The following is a 17,661-nucleotide window of genomic DNA, read 5'->3' as shown; positions in this document are numbered from 1 at the left end:
GGACCTCCCGGTCGCGGCCGGCTGCGACAGAGCCTGGGCGCGAACCCAGACTCTGGTGGCGCAGCATAGCACTGCGATGCAGTGCTCTAGACCACTGCGCCACCCGGGAGGCCCCCTTCCCCCGGTAACTTCATCTGCTGCTCATGAGTCACGGACACAGTCACCTTGGAATCTGACACCTGGAGGAGAGCAAGTTCGTGTGTGCACGTGCATAAGTGTGTGTATATATGTGAATTGCTGCTCTCTATTGCACTACTTTGCGACTTTAAAGGCATTATCGACCTGAAGAGTGATGTTTTACTTTCTCCTGAATTTTCTGTTGATCGTTTCACAGTTTGTTAATTATTGTCTGTATTGTTATTACCTAGCATTAAGACAGCTGGATGGCTATGACCTGGAAGTGAACTGTCTCCACATTGTCATCCTTTAATATGTTATTAGACAGAATAATACATTCTGTAGAGTACAGTAGTGTTGTGTAGAAAACCAGCTGATAGTAGTACATGGTACAGTATCGTACTGAAGGCAGCTATTGGAAACAAAACACTTTTTGATGTATCGTCTACTAGTTCATTATTGACTGCCGGTAGTATTTGTATTGATCTCTAGATAGCCCAAGTCCAATATTTGACCACGGCTCACAGGTGAATGTTGTTATCTCGAGGGCAGAGGGGCCAGTGCTGGCTAGTGACTCTGATAGCAATGATTAAATCGCTAGATTTGTTTACTGTCTCAAATTCAGTTGCAAATGCAACACCTTGGCACATTCATCCATCAACCTTCCCCATTTGTTGTATTATTAATACATTCATTTAATGAAGGCGTTCAGTTCTATACAGGTTACAGACCTCTTAAAGTTTGAGCTTTTAAGATAAAAAAAATAATAATAATCTTTATTTGGAAAAAAAGTTGATTTGGAAGTGGAAAACCATCCTCTTCCTCTATCAAAGATCAACTAGATTTACAAGACCAAGATCACGAACACACAGTGCAAATGGCATTTCAAATGTAGTACAAACATTTCATAGAGGTAAAATCCATATACACCTACACACTCAAAACATGCATGAACATAGCTTCAAACATCCCATAAACACACCCACAAACATCAGATAAACACACCCACGCCATAAACTCCACACAATAAACACATTACCCCACCCCACTCCCAACACAACCCCAACTAACTACCAACCCATACACACACACAAACACATATACATATCAATCAATCAAATGTATTTATAAACCTCTTTTTATATCAGCAGATGTCACAAAGTGCTTATACAGAAACACAACCTAAAACCCCAAACAGCAAGCAATGCAGAAGCATGGTAGCTAGGAAAAACTTAGGGAGGAACCAGGTTATGAGGGGTGGGTGGCCAGTCTCCTACTGGTTGTGCCGGGTGGAGATTAGTAGAGTACATGGCCATTAAGGCCAGATTGTTCTTCAAGATGTTCAAACGTTCATAGATGACCAGAAGGATCAAATAATAATCACAGTGGTTGTAGAGGGAGAAACAGCTCAGCACCTCAGGAGTAAATGTCAGTTGGCTTATCATAGCCGAGCATTCAGAGATCGAGGAAGATGGAGAGTCGAAAATAGCAGGTCCAGGTCAGGGTTCCATAGCCACAGGCAGAACAGCTGAAACGAGCAGCAGCACGACCAGGTGGACTGGGGACAGCCTTGCCGTTCACCTTCGCACCCCTGGGCCAGACTACACTCAATCATAGGACCTACTGAAGAGATGACTCTTCAGTAAAGACTTAAAGGTTGATACCGAGTCTACGTCTCTCACATGGATAGGCAGACCATTCCATAAAAATTGAGCTCTATAGGAGAAAGCCCTGCATCCAGCTTTTGCTTAGAAATTCTAGTGACAATAAGGTGGCCTGTCTTGTGACTGTAGCGTACATGTAGGTATGTACGGCAGGACCAAATCGGAGAGATCGGTAGGAGCAAGTCCATGTAATGCCTTGTAGGTTAGCAGTAAAATGTTGAAATCAGCCCTAGCCCTAAATAGGAATTCAGTGTAGAGAGGCTAGCACTGGAGTAATATGATAGAAAAATGTGCTTCTAGTGAAGTTGACATATTTAGCACTAACTGAAATGTATTTAGTGCTTTATCTGGGTAGCCGGAGAGTAGAGCTTTACAGCAGTCTAATCTAGAAGTGACAAAAACATGGAATTAGCTTTTCTGCATAATTTTTGGACAAAAAGTTTCTGATTTTTGCAATGTTACGAAGATGGAATAAAGCTATCCTTGAAATATATGTTCATCGAAAGAGAAATCAGGGTCCAGAGTAACGCTGACTGTACAACCATCAACATTAATTGTCAAATCAAATAGCAGATATCTTTGTTTGGTGGGACCTAGAACTAGCATCTCTGTTTTGTCAGAGTTTAAAAGTAAATAATTTGCCACCATCAACTTCCTTATGTCTAAAACACAGGCTTCCAGGGTTGGCAATTTTGGGACTTCACCATGTTTCATCAAAATGTACAGCTGTGTGTCATCCACATAGCAGTGAAAGTTGACATTGTGTTTCTGAATGACATCACCAAGAGGTAAAATATATAGTGAAAATAATAGTTGTCCTAAAACGGAACATTGAGGAACAGCGAAACGTACAATTGATTTGTCAGAGGACAAACGATCCACATAGACGAGCTGACATCTTTCCAACAGAAAAGATCTAAACCAGGCAAGAACTTGTCCTTGCAGACCAATCAGGGTTTCCAATCTCTTCAAAAGAATGTGGTGATCGATGGTGTCAAAAGCGGCACTAAGGTCAAGGAGCACGAGGACAGATGCAGAGCCTTGGTCTCTGTGCACCTTTCATCCAAGCTACTCAATACTGCCCCTGCAGCCATGAGTTAAGCAATCACTTTTTTCTGGACACTCTTCTATAAAGCCCAGCTCTGTGGAGTGTACGGCTTAAAGTGGTCCTATGGACAGATACTCCAATCTCCGCTGTGGAGCTTTGCAGTTCCTTTAGGGTTATCTTTGGTCTCTTTGTTGCCTATGATTAATGCCCTCCGCCTGGTCTGTGAGTTTTGGTGGGCGGCCCTCTCTTGGCAGGTTCAAAGTTTTGGATATTTTTTTTTATAACCCACCCTGATCTGTACTTTGTCCCTGACCTGTTTGGAGCGCTCCTTGGTCTTCATGGTGCTGCTTGCTTGGTGGTGCCCCTTGCTTAGTGGTGTTGCAGACTCTGGGGCCTTTCAGAACAGGTGTATATATACTGAGATCATGTGACAGATTTTTCTCTCTCACTCTAGGTTAAATGAAAACTAAATCTCCAAAATATCATTACTTTTTAAAAAGCCCCTTAGGATCTGTGAGAATATCTGAGAATATCTAACGGAAAATGCCCCTTAGATATTAATTTTGAATCTTCCAATCCTCTAAATGTAATTATTGGCGGAGAGTCACGTCATTGAAAAATATATTTTTAGATATACTGTAGGACCATAGGCAAAATGAGTCTCACTAGTATTGAGTAATGTGGTGTAGGTCTTATTTAAAAATAATATTGCGCTCTGATCCTTGCTTCAGGCTGCACAGCTATTCTTTCATCAAGTGATCATATTTTCACCCATCGGAAAATTCGCAATATAATCTTATCTTTACAAATATGTAAAATGAGTTTAGATTTAGAATGGCACATTATGAAATGGGCAGGAACAGGAACAGGGGCAGGGGAAAAAGAGCAAATGGAGGCCGCGCTCTTTCCCACCGGTCCGTTTTGTAGGTTACTTGGGGGTTTATAGTGGAGCATGTGCTTAATATGAGCAGCTGAGAAATAAATATAACAACACTTATTTCACTCCACACATCAACTACTGTTTGAGGAGCATGCTCTCACTGCCCGATGGGATAGTCCTGTTTGAGGAGCATGCTCTCACTGCCCGACAGGTGATATTCCTGTTTGAGGAGCATGCTCTCACTGCCCGACAGGTGATATTCCTGATTGAGGAGCATGCTCTCACTGCCCGACAGGTGATATTCCTGTTTGAGGAGCATGCTCTCACTGCCCGACAGGTGATATTCCTGTTTGAGGAGCATGCTCTCACTGCCCGACAGGTGATATTCCTGTTTGAGGAGCATGCTCTCACTGCCCGATGGGATATTCCTGTTTGAGGAGCATGCTCTCACTGTCCGACAGGTGATATTCCTGTTTGAGGAGCATGCTCTCACTGTCCGACAGGTGATATTCCTGTTTGAGGAGCATGCTCTCAATGCCCGACAGGTGATATTCCTGTTTGAGGAGCATGCTCTCACTGTCCGACAGGTGATATTCCTGTTTGAGGAGCATGCTCTCACTGTCCGACAGGTGATATTCCTGTTTGAGGAGCATGCTCTCACTGTCCGACAGGTGATATTCCTGTTTGAGGAGCATGCTCTCACTGTCCGACAGGTGATATTCCTGTTTGAGGAGCATGCTCTCTCTGCCCGACAGGGGATATTCCTGTTTGAGGAGCATGCTCTCACTGTCCGACAGGTGATATTCCTGTTTGAGGAGCATGCTCTCACTGTCCGACAGGTGATATTCCTGTTTGAGGAGCATGCTCTCACTGTCCGACAGGTGATATTCCTGTTTGAGGAGCATGCTCTCACTGTCCGACAGGTGATATTCCTGTTTGAGGAGCATGCTCTCACTGTCCGACAGGTGATATTCCTGTTTGAGGAGCATGCTCTCACTGTCCGACAGGTGATATTCCTGTTTGAGGAGCATGCTCTCTCTGCCCGACAGGGGATATTCCTGTTTGAGGAGCATGCTCTCACTGTCCGACAGGTGATATTCCTGTTTGAGGAGCATGCTCTCACTGTCCGACAGGTGATATTCCTGTTTGAGGAGCATGCTCTCACTGTCCGACAGGTGATATTCCTGTTTGAGGAGCATGCTCTCACTGTCCGACAGGTGATATTCCACCCAAACTCTGTATGCCATGGCCTCTCCAACATTGTTCCTGCAGGTAGCCAGTGCTTAATTTGGGAAACCAAGTGAAATCTGTTTGGGAACATCGATAGTAACATGTTTTTGCAAAGAAACATACAGTGCCTTCTGAATCTATTCAGACCCCTTGATTTTCTTTCCACATTTTTGGTAGGTTACAGCCTCATTCTAAAATTGATTAAATAGTTTTTTTCCCAGATCAATCTACACACAATACCCCATAATGACAAAGGAAAAACTGGATTTTTGAAATTTTAGCTAATTTCAACTGAAATAACACATTTACGTAAGTATTCAGACCCTTTACTCAGTACTTTGTTGAAGCTGCTTTGGCAGCGATTACAGACTCGAGTCTTCTTGGGTATGATTCTACAAGCTTGGCACACCTGTAGTTGGGGAGTTTCTCCCATTCTTCTCTGCAGATCCTCTCAAGCTCTGTCAGGTTGGATGGGAAGAGTTGCTGTACAGCTATTTTCAGGTCTCTCCAGAGATGTTTGATCAGGTTCAAGTGCGGGCTCTGGCTGGGCCACTTAAGGACATTCAGAGACTTGTCTCAAAGCCACTCCTGCGTTATCTTGACTGTGTGCTTAGGGTCATTGTCATGATGGAAGGTGAACCTTCGCCCCAGTCAGAGGTCGTGAGCGGTCTGGAGCAGGTTTTCATCAAGGATCTTTCTGTACTTTTCTCTGTTCATCTTTGCCTCGATCCTGACTAGTCTCCCAGTCCCTGCCACTGAAATACATCCCTACAGCATGATGCTACCACCACCATGCTTCACCGTAGGAACAGTGCCAGGTTTCCTCCAGAAATTACGCTCGGCATTCAGGCCATAGAGTTCAATATAGGTTCATCAGACCAGAGCATCTTGTTTCTCATGGTCTGAGAGTCTATAGGTGCCTTTTGGCAAACTCCAAGCGGGCTGTCATGTGCCTTTTACTGAGGAGTGGCTTCTGTCTGGCCCCTCTACCATAAAGGCCTGATTGGTGGAGTGCTGCAGAGATGGTTGCCCTTCTGGAAGGTTCTCCCATCTCCACAGAGGAACTATAGAGCTCTGTCAGAGTGCCCTTCTCCCCCGATTGCTCAGTTTGTCCGCGTGGCCAGCTCTAAGAAGTGTCTTGGTGGTTCCAAACTTCTTCCATTTAAGAATGATGGAGGCCACTGTTCTTGGGGTCCTTTAATGCTGCAGAAATGTTTTGATCCCCTTCCCCAGATCTGTGCCTCGACACAATCCTGTCTCAGAGCTCTACAGACAATTCCTTCGACCTCATGGCTTGGATTTTGCTATGACATGCACTGTCAACTTATATAGACAGGTGTGTGCCTTTCCAAATCATGTCCAATCAATTGAATTTACCACAGGTGGACTCCAATCAAGTTGTAGGAACATCTCAAGGATGATCAATGGAAACAGTATGCACCTGAGCTCAATTTCGAGTCTCTAAGCAAAGGATCTGAATACTTATGTAAATAAGGTATTTCTGTTTTCGCTTTGTCATTATGGGGTATTGTGTTTAGGTTGCTGAGATTACATTTTTTTTAAAATAAATTTTACAATAAGGCTGTAACATAACAAAATGTGGAAAAAGTCAAGGGATCTGAATACTTTCCGAAGGCACTGTATTTCACTAAACTGTTGACAGCCCGTCTGTGTGGTCGAGAAATTAATAAAGGAGAGAGAGGAGGAGATGGAAGCATATGGCGGTGAGATATTCTGTAAAGCTAAAGTTAATGTCACCCAATGAATTATGAAAACATAAAAAACGACCTATTACTGTACTAGGCTAATCAAAATCGTATACAAATTCACTAATTGTAGGCTAACTGTAAGCCACCCTGCACAATCAATGAACCAACAGCATCGCCTAGCATCGCCCAGCATCGCCTATACGTTCTCTCCCAGACTCACGGATAGAAATGTTGGAGTGTAGCATAAAGTAACCAGTCCATCCAGTGGACATAATAATACAGTCCACACTCAAAGGCAATTACTCGAATTTGTTTAATTTTGGAGTATAGGCTAGACCAATTATGTACCAAATACTTCTTTAATCAGCACAATCATAATGGGGGGCTTGGGCTTATAAGCCTATGCATATGCATAAGCTCTAATATGCATGTGGGAGTTTTGAATGAATCATCATTAGAAAGCTCTGTCCATTTCTTTGTTAGGCTTTGGAACAACATACACAACAACCATGTTTCACACTGTTTCAACCTGCTGTTGTTCTTTCTTCAAATGTATCATCACAGTGAGCTGAGTTTTAAAAGTAGATAGGCCTACTGTTGATGATAAGTGTTTCATGTGATTTTTGAAATCATTTGCATTGATGTCAGACTGGTTAGAGAGACAATAGAGCCCTGAGTAGCAGGCCATAAGGACCTGATGGTAGTTAGCAAGTTGGGTACTACCAAAGCATGTCCAGAGTGCATAAAAGGCAGTTACCATGACTCGACGGTCACATAGAATTTTACTGCGGTCATGACTCATTCCTGCCGGTGTGCCATTAATACTGTCACTACAATAGCCCCAAGCCTGTACTTTGGTATAGAATAAGCAGTATGACTATAAGCAGAATAAGCTATTTTGGCATAACGTTTACTATACTGTATATTAGTCAACATGTAGAGCTTAAGACTTGTGAAACTGGCATTTCAAACCCAGATGGTTACGATTGCCATTGACTCCTCTGTGTGTCTGCTGTGCTCCGACCTACAGGCAACTTACAAAATAATGGAAACACTTGAGTGAATGTTGGTGTTTCCTTTATTTTGGCCTTTATGTTTTATATCCTCAGTGGGTTGATTCAACAGCCAGTCTGCTTTAGTGGTTATTTCTACCCACGCTGTCTCTTCACACTGTTCATAAAGAGGTACTGGAGCAGGCTTGTTGACACACAACTGTTTGTTGACACATACAGCCGTTAGAGTGTATGGTAGAGGACATGAAACCTGCCTGTTAAAAGTGTATGTTAGAGGACATGAGACCTGCCTGTTAAGAGTGTGTGGTAGAGGACATGAAACCTGCCTGTTAAGAGTGTATGTTAGAGGACATGAGACCTGCCTGTTAAGAGTGTGTGGTAGAGGACATGAAACCTGCCTGTTAAGAGTGTATGTTAGAGGACATGAGACCTGCCTGTTAAGAGTGTGTGGTAGAGGACATGAAACCTGCCTGCTCCGTACACTAACAATGGAAGGCTAGAGCTCCATTGTGCAGTAAAAGGTTTTAAGTTCATCGGAGACCTCTTCAGCCAAGTGTTTTTCTCTTTCATAATAATTGTCTTCTTCAGACCCACGTTTCAGATATTTGTACGTTCCCCATGCCAATATCACTTACCCATCACACAGTTTAACAAATACATTTAATCTGCTACTTAATAAATAATGTGATAGTCAATGTGTCTTTGGTTCAATGTATATGTCATGGTGGGTATATCTGAACCTATAGGTCTACAATTACCTCTGTATTTGTACAGTGAAATGTAGACTTGAGCACATGGCTGTTGGTTCAAAACATCTCTTATTGGTTAATGTTCTCGGAGTCAGTAAGGTATATGGTGGTGGACTCAGACAGTGGAGACACAGAGTATCACTGCCAGCTAACAGCATTAAATGCATTACATGGGCATACCAGTGTAACGACAGGTTAGTGTAAATGAGAAAGTGTGTGTGTGTCTACATATTTGTGTGTGTTTTCTGTCTGTGTTCATTGTGTTTCCTGGGTGCATGTTTGTGGGTGTGCATGTGTTTGTGTGTGTGTCTCCTTTGCTGTGTCATCGCCCTCAGCCTTGCCTGTACCTAGCACCCCTATCACCTTCCTTTAACCTGTAGGTGCTGTCTGTGCGGAGCGAGAGAGAGGACAGTGGGACACCGGTGCTCCAGGCGACGGACTGCAAGAGCCTACCCAACCTACAACACATGCGCGGGACAGTAATCAACCACCCAGGAGCATACAGTACAGAGCTCATCTGATCTGTCAACTTCAAGACTGGAGTGTTGCTTGTACTTGGAGACATCCTGTCTAGCATTGGGAGTAGCAGTGACAGCCAGCCCTAGCAGCAAGCAGTAGGCAGGCATCGAGCAGAGAGAGAGAGAGAGCTGTGAATGTGTGTAACTGGGCCTGCCAGTTCCGGGGGAGAGAGGAGGAGTACTGTTACACTCCCTGACAGACCTTATACATGTTTCATCTGCTGCTTGGAGAACAGACACCCCGTTTGTTGTCTATTTCAGCCCTCTCTCCTGGCCCGAAACGCTGCTGCAAACCGCTAGCCCTGTTGTCGCTTGACAACCAGCAACAGCCACACATCTCCCCAAAGCTGAGGACCAAGCCAGGCCCCAGCTATCTGAAGGACTCACCTCCTCACCTGTCAAGCCATGCACAGGGACATGGAGTAAGCTAACTTTGAAAACTAGTGGTAAGGATCCAGAAGAGTATATAAGGCTATATGAGAGATCAGTAAATGAGGACGACCCTGGATTTTTAAGTGTCTCTGTGCTGTTGCAGCATCTTGGCACCTGACTCAACAACCAGCTACCGCCTCAGCTTCCGCCAACTACAGCTCCCAGCAAGCCTGCCAACTACTAAAACAGCGAGCCAGCCAGCACTTCTCCTCCAATATCCACTGTCCTCGACCATGAACGAGAACTTACGGCCCCCATCACTCCAGGTGAGCGTTCCCCGCGATGCCCCTGCCTACTCGGATGGGGGGAACGGCGGGGTCTCAGATGGTCCTGTGTGGTCAAGCTTGTCCACCCCAACGCTACGACGCAAGCGCTTCAAGATGAGGCGCATGAAGAACGCGCCCAGTGAGAGGGAGAAGGAGAAGGACAGGGGTAGGCTGGTGAATGGGTGGCTAGCCTCCACCCACTCCCACTCGGGCTCCAAGGAGTACCTGCAGCTGCCCTCCATCGAGATCACCCGGTCCAGCGACGAGGATGGGGCCTCCTGGTCCAACTTCTCTACGCCCAGCGCCTCACCCCGACGCAAGCGCTTCCTGCTCCGCAAGTGGCTGAGGGTGAGAGAGAAGAAGGAGCACACCGGCAGCGAGAGCAGGTTGGTATGGGGTATTACCTCCCCCAAAATTTACACCCAGACCTCTTCTCCTTTCTTCCCTGCTGTCTCCCCCTTAAACCCTTCATGCTGCTTTGAGCCTGCTGTCACTGTCGACTAATGTTTTGGCCAGTACTAACACTAACAGAAAGAACAAGGTCTTTGTCATTTTAGAATGTCTGTTTTTTCATTGATCTGTAAGATTGAATAAGATTTAAAGGTTTATGATTGTGAGGCAGCAGCCTGCCGCCCATTGTATTCAACATTATAGCTGAAGGTGAAGCATGTTTTTAACACACCAAGAGGCAGGAACTAATGCTTTCAGTTATAGCACCTCGATACAGCATTCAAGTGCACCATGACCTAGAGGTGAAAAAATCTTTAAGAAAGTCCTTGCGGAACTGCACATAGCCGTATTTAGAGAACATAGAGGCCTAGGGTCAGTGGATTAATGTTTGACTGCAGCCTAATGATTTGGTTAATGTGCATTTCCATGTAAAAAGACCCATGAGCACTAGTTTCAAGTTGTATTGTTACATGCACAGGATACAGCAGGTATCAAATCAAATGTATTTATATAGCCCTTCTTAGATCAGCTGATATCTGAAAGTGCTATACAGAAACCCAGCCTAAAACCCCAAACAGCAAGCAATGCAGGTGTAGAAGCACGGTGGCTAGGAAAAACTCCCTAGAAAGGCCAAAACATAGGAAGAAACCTAGAGAGGAACCAAGCTATGAGGGGTGGCCAGTCCTCTTCTGGCTGTGCCGGGTGGAGATTATAACAGAACATGGCCAAGATGTTCAAATGTTCATGAATGACCAGCATGGTCAAAAGGTATAAAACATTACAGTGAAATGCTTAACTTCCAAGCTCTTTCCCAGTAATGTACAATATAAGTAGTAATATAGATAAGAAATCAAATGTGAAATGCAAGAAAACACAAAAAGAAAAGAACAAGAATGCAGTGATACAGGTCTTCTATACAGGTCAGTGCCGTGCCAGTACTGTTACAATGTGCAGGGGTACTGGAGTGATTGAGGGAGGAATGTACATGTACAGGGTTAAAAGTGTCTGGTAGCAGGATAAATACTCATAGCAATAGTTATCACAATTACCAATATACTAACATGTGAAGTTCATAGGAGCACATTTGGTGTCAAATGAAAGCTAGTCTATATATTTTTTAATTAAGGCAAATATACATTTTTCCAAACATTTTCCATCCTAAAAATGAAGAATAAGCAAAGGCTTTGAATTCTGGTCAAATGAATCTCTTTCCATTTACTGTAGCCCTTTCACTCACTGAACACTGACCGACACCAGACGTTCATGGATGTTGAAAATTGGTTAGTCCAAATCTGAACCAATCATAGCTGTCTGTTTCACAAGTAGAGTAGGGTATAGGTCAGTAAAATATAGTACATTACTGTACTGTACAGTAGAGTTTGTTAAAGTAGAGCAGAGTATAATTTACTGTATTGTACTGTACTGGACTATAGTCTACTGTACTTTACTGAACTCTACTGTACTGTACTGAACTATACTGTGCTGTGTTGTGCTGTGCTGTACTGTGATGTCCAAACTTGCAAAACATAAACGTCTATGATGGGTACAGATTTGATCACAAGTCATTATGAAGTCAATCATTATTCTAATGAGCGCCGCCGCAAACTTTTATTGACTCTTCTTTGGGGGCGGCACTCATTAGAATAATAGCCAGGTTAACTGGACAAATATATAAAAATGGTATCCACGAGTTTATATGACTCTGGGGAAGTAGATAAAGGGCTGCACTGTCAAAAATCCCAAAGTATTCCTTTAACGTTAACGTCCCAATTACTTTGAAACGTTTTGACGTTTCAACGTTCACACCCCTACAAAATCAAAACGCATAGTGCAGTCGGAAAGTATTCAGACCCCTTGACTTTTTCCACATTTTGTTACGTTACAGCCTTATTCTAAAATTGATTAAATCGTTTTTTCCCCCTCATCAATCTACATACAATACCCCATAATGACAAAGCAAAAACAGGTTTGTAGGAATTTTAGCAAATTAATTAATTAAATATATATATCACAATTACATAAGTATTCAGACCCATTACTCAGTACTTTGTTGAAGCACCTTTGGCAGTGATTACAGCCTTGATTATTTTTGGGTGTGATGGTACAAGCTTGGCACACCTGTATTTGGGGAGTTTCTCCCATTTTTCTCTGCAGATTCTGTCAAGCTCTGTTAGGTTGGATGGGGAGTGTCGCTGCACAGTTATTTTTAGGTCTCTCCAGAGGTGTTCGATCGGGTTCAAGTCCGGGCTCTGGCTGGGCCACTCAAGGACATTCAGAGACTTGTCCCAAAGCCACTCCTGCGTTGTCTTGGCTGTGTGCTTAGGGTCGTTGTACTGTTGGAAGGTGACCCTTTGCCCCAGGCTGAGGTTTTGAGCGGTCTGGAGCAGGTTTCCATCAAGGATCTCTCTGTACTTTGCACCGTTCATCTTTTCCGCAATCCTGACTAGTCTCCCAATCCCTGTCACTGAAAAACATTCCCACAGCATGATGCTACCACCACCATGCTTCACCGTAGGGATGGTGCCAGGTTTCCTCTAGACGTGACGCTTGACATTCAGGCAAAAGAGTTCAATGTTGGTTTCATCATAAACTTGTTTCTCTTGGTCTGAGAGTCCTTTAGGTGCCTTTTGACCAAATCCAAGTGGGCTGTCATGTGCCTTTTACTGAGGAGTGGCTCCCGTCTGGCCCCTTTACCATAAAGGCCTGATTGGTGGAGTGCTGCAGAGATGGTTGTCCTTCTGGAAGGTTCTCCCATCTCCACAGAGGAACTCTGGAGCTCTGTCAGATTGACAACCGGATTCGTGGTCACCTCCCTGACCAAGGCCCTTCTCCCCCGATTTCTCAGTTTGGCCGGGCAGCCAGCTCTAGGAAGAGACTTGATGGTTCCAAACTTCTTCCATTTAGAATGATGGAGGCCACTGTGATCTTGGGGACCTTTAATGCTGCAAAAATTGTTTTGGTACCCTTCTCCAGATCTGTGCCTCGACACAATCCTGTCTCGGAGCTCTACGGACAATCCCTTCGACTTCATGGCTTGGTTTTTGCTCTGACATGCACTGTCAACTGTGTGACCTTATATAGACAGTTGTGTGCCTTTCCGAATCATGTCCAATCAATTTAATTTACCACGGGTGGACTCTAATCAAGTTGTAGCAATATCTCAAGGTTATGTAAATAAAGTATTTCAGTTTTTTTTATTTGATCTAAAAACCAGTTTTTGCTATGTCATTATGTGGTATTGTGTACAGATTGATGGGGAAAGTATTTTTATCGATTTTAGAATAAGGATGTAATGTAACAACATTTGGAAAAAGGGAAGGGTTCTGAATACTTCCCGAATGCACTGTAGTACATATCAGGGACCTATAATGTCATTCTTTTACCATCATCCTGCTAAGGGCTCTGCGACTAAACACCTCCCTCTGCAACTGGATCCTGGACTTCCTGATGGGCCGCCTCCAGATGGTAAGGGTAGGTAACAACACATCTGCCACGCTGATCCTCAACACGGGGGCCCCTCAGGGGTGCGTGCTCAGTCCCCTCCTGTACTCCCTGTTCACCCATGACTGCATGGCCAAGCACGACTCATAATTAAGTGTGCCGACGACACAACAGTGGTAGGCCTGATCACCAACAACGATGAGACAGCCTATAGGGAGGAGGTCAGAGACCTGGCAGTGTGGTGCCAGGATAACAACCTCTCCCTCAACGTGATCAAGACAAAGGAGATGATTGTGGACTACAGGTTAACAGTTAAAGTTTTCAATGTTTAGGTTAAAGTTTAGGCCTGGTAGAGTTGCATCCTTAGTTTACAAAGATCAGACAGCCCACTTGGCACAAACGTTAATTCAACGTCTATTCCACGTTTGTTCAATGTAATTTCATTGAAATTACGTGGAAATAGCATTGATTCAACCAGTGTGTGCCCAGTGGGAGGTTTACACTGGAGTAACACACACGCACACTAACGTCAAGCATTTATTTCACTGTTTGTCTACGAAGCATGTGATTCATAAAATTGGATTTGTCAGCAAATTACACAATTAGATGAGAACCTGCAGTGCAGACTGTGTTCTTGTCATGTTCATGGGAATGGAGGAGCTTCTAGTTGTGTTGGGATTTGTGTTCTCCCTCTTCCCCAGCAGGGAGCAGAGATGGGAGCAGAGATGGTAGCAGCAGATGGTAGACATACAGAGGGTGATTACAACATGTCCATGCCATTTGACTGAAAACATATATTTTACCTAGAGACATGTGTGCATAACCCTGTCAGCTCTCAAGATAAAATAACTTTACCATTTCAGACTAATCACATCTATATCCCCCTCTAGGGATGCAAAACCAGTTTGTTCACACCGTATTATCAGTCAATGGTTCACATATACATACAGTATTCCTTTCTGCTGCTGAATAGTCTTGTCTTGGTCTGTTTTGCTGTGAGAGAACTGATGGATGAAGACTGAAAAGACTTAACAGTGGGCGTATGTGTTACATAAGCTACCACAACTCAATATTAATAATCCCATCATCAATTATTTATTTGGCAGTATTGAAGACCCAAGCTATTTTCATCTTGTTGGGTAGCGGCGACACAGCTAGCGAACATAACGAGATATTGACATTTTTCTCCATCTACACTCTTGTAGCCTTAAGGGAAACACTGCTTCTGGCTGCCTCTGCAGCACACAGCTATGAATTAAGCATTCATAAAAGAAGCTGTGACAAATGACAACACACTTATTTCAGGGCTGTGCCGTTGATCCAGACCCACATTTGATGCCTGTTTGTCATATGCTGCACTGGCTCCAGCGTTCTCCTCCCATTCTTTGTATTGCTATGATTTACAAGGTAGTGCAATGGGGGCTGTCACTGCCAGCAGGGCGTGTAAGTGCATGGTCAGAGCAGCCTTGATGGGAACAAGTGATGTAGTCTTGCACAAGTCTTGCCCAGGTGATGTAGTGTAGTGAGGGAAGGTGGGGGATGGTCTGCTGGAAGCTCTACGTCCACTGGCTGGCTTTCCGTTACAATACGATGGCCATGTTAGAGATTATATGTGCAGCCCCTCGCAGTTGCAACACCACAATACATTTACTTCATGCATTATTCACTCCCACTGTATATCCCTGAAAATGGATTTGTCTGTCATTCTAGCCTTTGCACACCAATAAAGTACAGGTTCCAGGTTTCCTTGTTTGCAGTGAGGTTCTGTCTGTAGCAAGCCTCAGGTGAAGCCATTGTAGTCAGATCTGGTTCAAGGCCATTTTCAGTGTACTTGAAAGCAATGCAATAAGCATTCCTTGTGTTGTAATTGTCCCTGTTACCTCAAATCAAATTGTATTTGTCACATGTGCCGAATACAACAGGTGTAGTAGACCTTACCGTGAAATGCTTACCCCTAACCAACAATGCAGTTCAATAAATAAAGTTATGAAAATATTTACTAAATAAATGAAAGTTAAAAAAATAAGTAACACATGGAAATTACATAACAATAACGAGGAAATATGCAGGGGGTACCAGTATCGAGTCAATGTGTGGGGGCACAGATTAGTTGAGGTCATTTGTAAAGGAGTCAATGTAAATAGTCTGGGTGGCCATTTGATTAATTGTTCAGCAGTTTTATGGCTTGGGGGTTAGAAGCTGTTAAGGAGCCTTTTGGTCCTAGATTTGGCGCTCCAAGCGGTAGCAGAGAAAACAGTCTATGACTTGGATGACTGGAGCCTTCCTTTCACACCGCCTAGTATATCGGTCCTGGATGTCAGGAAGCTTGGCCCCAGTGGTGTACTGGGCCATACGCACTACCCTCTGTAGCGTCTTGCGGTCAGATGCCGAGCAGTTGCCATACCAGGCGGTGATGCAACCGGTCGGGATGCTCTCGATGGTGCAGCTGTAGAACTTTTTGAGGATCTGGGTACCCATGACAAACCTTTTCAGTCTGCTGAGGGGGAAAAGGTGTTGTCATGCCTTCTTCACAACTGTCTTGGTGTGTTTGGACCATGATAGTTCGTTGGTGATGTGGATACCAAGGAACTTGAAACTCTCAATCCGCTCCACTTCAGCCCTGTCGATGTTAATGGGGGCCTGTTCGGCCCGCCTTTTCCTATATTCCACTCAGGTCCTTTGTCTTGCTCACATTGAGGGAGAGGTTGTTGTCCTGGCACCACACAGCCTATAGGGAGGAGGTCAGAGACCTGGCAATCTCATCATTGTCGGTGATCAGACCTACCACCGTTGTGTCGTTGGCAAACTTAATGATGGAGTTAGAGTCGTGCTTGGCCACACAGTCGCGGGTGAACAGGGAGTACAGGAGGGGATTAAGCACGCACCCCTGGGGAGCTCCAGTTTTGAGGATCAGCATGGCAGATGTGTTGTTGCCTAGTCTTACCACCTTGGGGCGGCCCATCAGGAAGTCCAGGATCCAGTTGCAGAGGGAGGTGTTTAGTCCCAGGGTCCTTAGCTTAGTGATGAGCTTTGTGGGCACTATGGTGTTGAACGCTGAGCTGTAGTCATTGAACAGCATTCTCACATATGTGTTCCTTTTGTCCAGGTGGGAAAGGGCAGTGTGGAGTGCGATTGTCATCTGTGGATCTGTTGGGGTGGTATGCGAATTGGAGTGGGTCTAGGGTTTCCGGCATTATTGTGCTAATGTGAGCCATGACCAGCCTTTCAAAGCACTTCATGGCTACCGACGTGAGTGCTACGGGGCGGTAATCATTTAGGCAGGTTACCTTTGCTTTCTTGGGCACATGGACTATGGTGGTCTGTTTGAAACATGTAGGTATTACAGACTCTGTCAGGGAGAGGTTGAAAATGTCAGTGGAGACATTTGCCAGTTGGCCAGCGCATGCTTTGAGTACAGGTCCTGGTAATCCATCTGGCTCCGCGGCTTTGTGAATGTTGACCTGTTTAAAGGTCTTGCTCACATTGGCTACGGAGAACCTGATCACACAGTTGTCCGGAACTTATGCTCTTGTGCATGCTTCAGTGTGGCTTGCCTCGAAGCGAGCATAAAAGGCATTTAGCTCTTCTGGTAGGCTTGCGTCACTGGGCAGCTCACGGCTGGGTTTCCCTTTGTAGTCTGTAATGTTTGTCAAGCCCTGCCACATCCGACGAGCGTCAGAGCCGGTGTAGTAGGATTCAATCTTAGTCCTGTATTGACACTTTGCCTGTTTGATGGTTTGTCTGAGGGAATAGCGGGATTTCTTATAAGCGTCCGAATTAGTGTGCCACTCCTTGAAAGCGGCAGCTCTAGCCTTTAACGTAAACTAATTCACTTTGTACATCGCGCTGGTCCGTACAATTGACCTTATTTTAGCACCCAAAAAAGGTAATAATTCGACATCAACTGTAATATCAATACCATTGTTAAGCACAATTTCTCCCCTTTCCAACAAATTCAATGACGAGACCTTCATGATGCCCATCTCTGCATGATTTAAGAAGGCAATGAGCTCCATCAGGGTCTTTTTTTTAAATGGCGGGTGGGGAAGCTAAACCTATTGCGTGATAGTGATAAGGAGTTTTTAGGGCGGTGCTAAAGTGATCTTCAGAAGTAAACAGCGGCTTTTGAGAGTCATGATAGCTT

The 17,661-nt window shown here is 44.5% G+C and overlaps 1 protein-coding gene across 1 annotated transcript in view; it reads left to right on the top strand.

Moving 5' to 3' along the window:
- The window catches only part of LOC139548132 (protein Aster-B-like), a 152,653-nt gene that overhangs the window by 38,804 nt on the left and 96,188 nt on the right, over positions 1–17,661 (top strand). The window contains exons 2-3 of the mRNA XM_071357544.1: positions 8,791–10,012; positions 17,392–17,403. Coding sequence (XP_071213645.1) covers positions 9,594–10,012; positions 17,392–17,403 — 431 coding nt within the window. The 5' untranslated portion in view covers positions 8,791–9,593. The remainder of the gene's footprint in view (positions 1–8,790; positions 10,013–17,391; positions 17,404–17,661) is intronic.

Source organism: Salvelinus alpinus, chromosome 21 (assembly GCF_045679555.1).
Source record: "Salvelinus alpinus chromosome 21, SLU_Salpinus.1, whole genome shotgun sequence".
Classification (NCBI taxonomy): domain Eukaryota; kingdom Metazoa; phylum Chordata; class Actinopteri; order Salmoniformes; family Salmonidae; genus Salvelinus; species Salvelinus alpinus.
The sequence above is the reverse complement of the archived record's forward strand: the minus strand, read 5'-3'. Positions and strand labels throughout refer to the sequence as shown.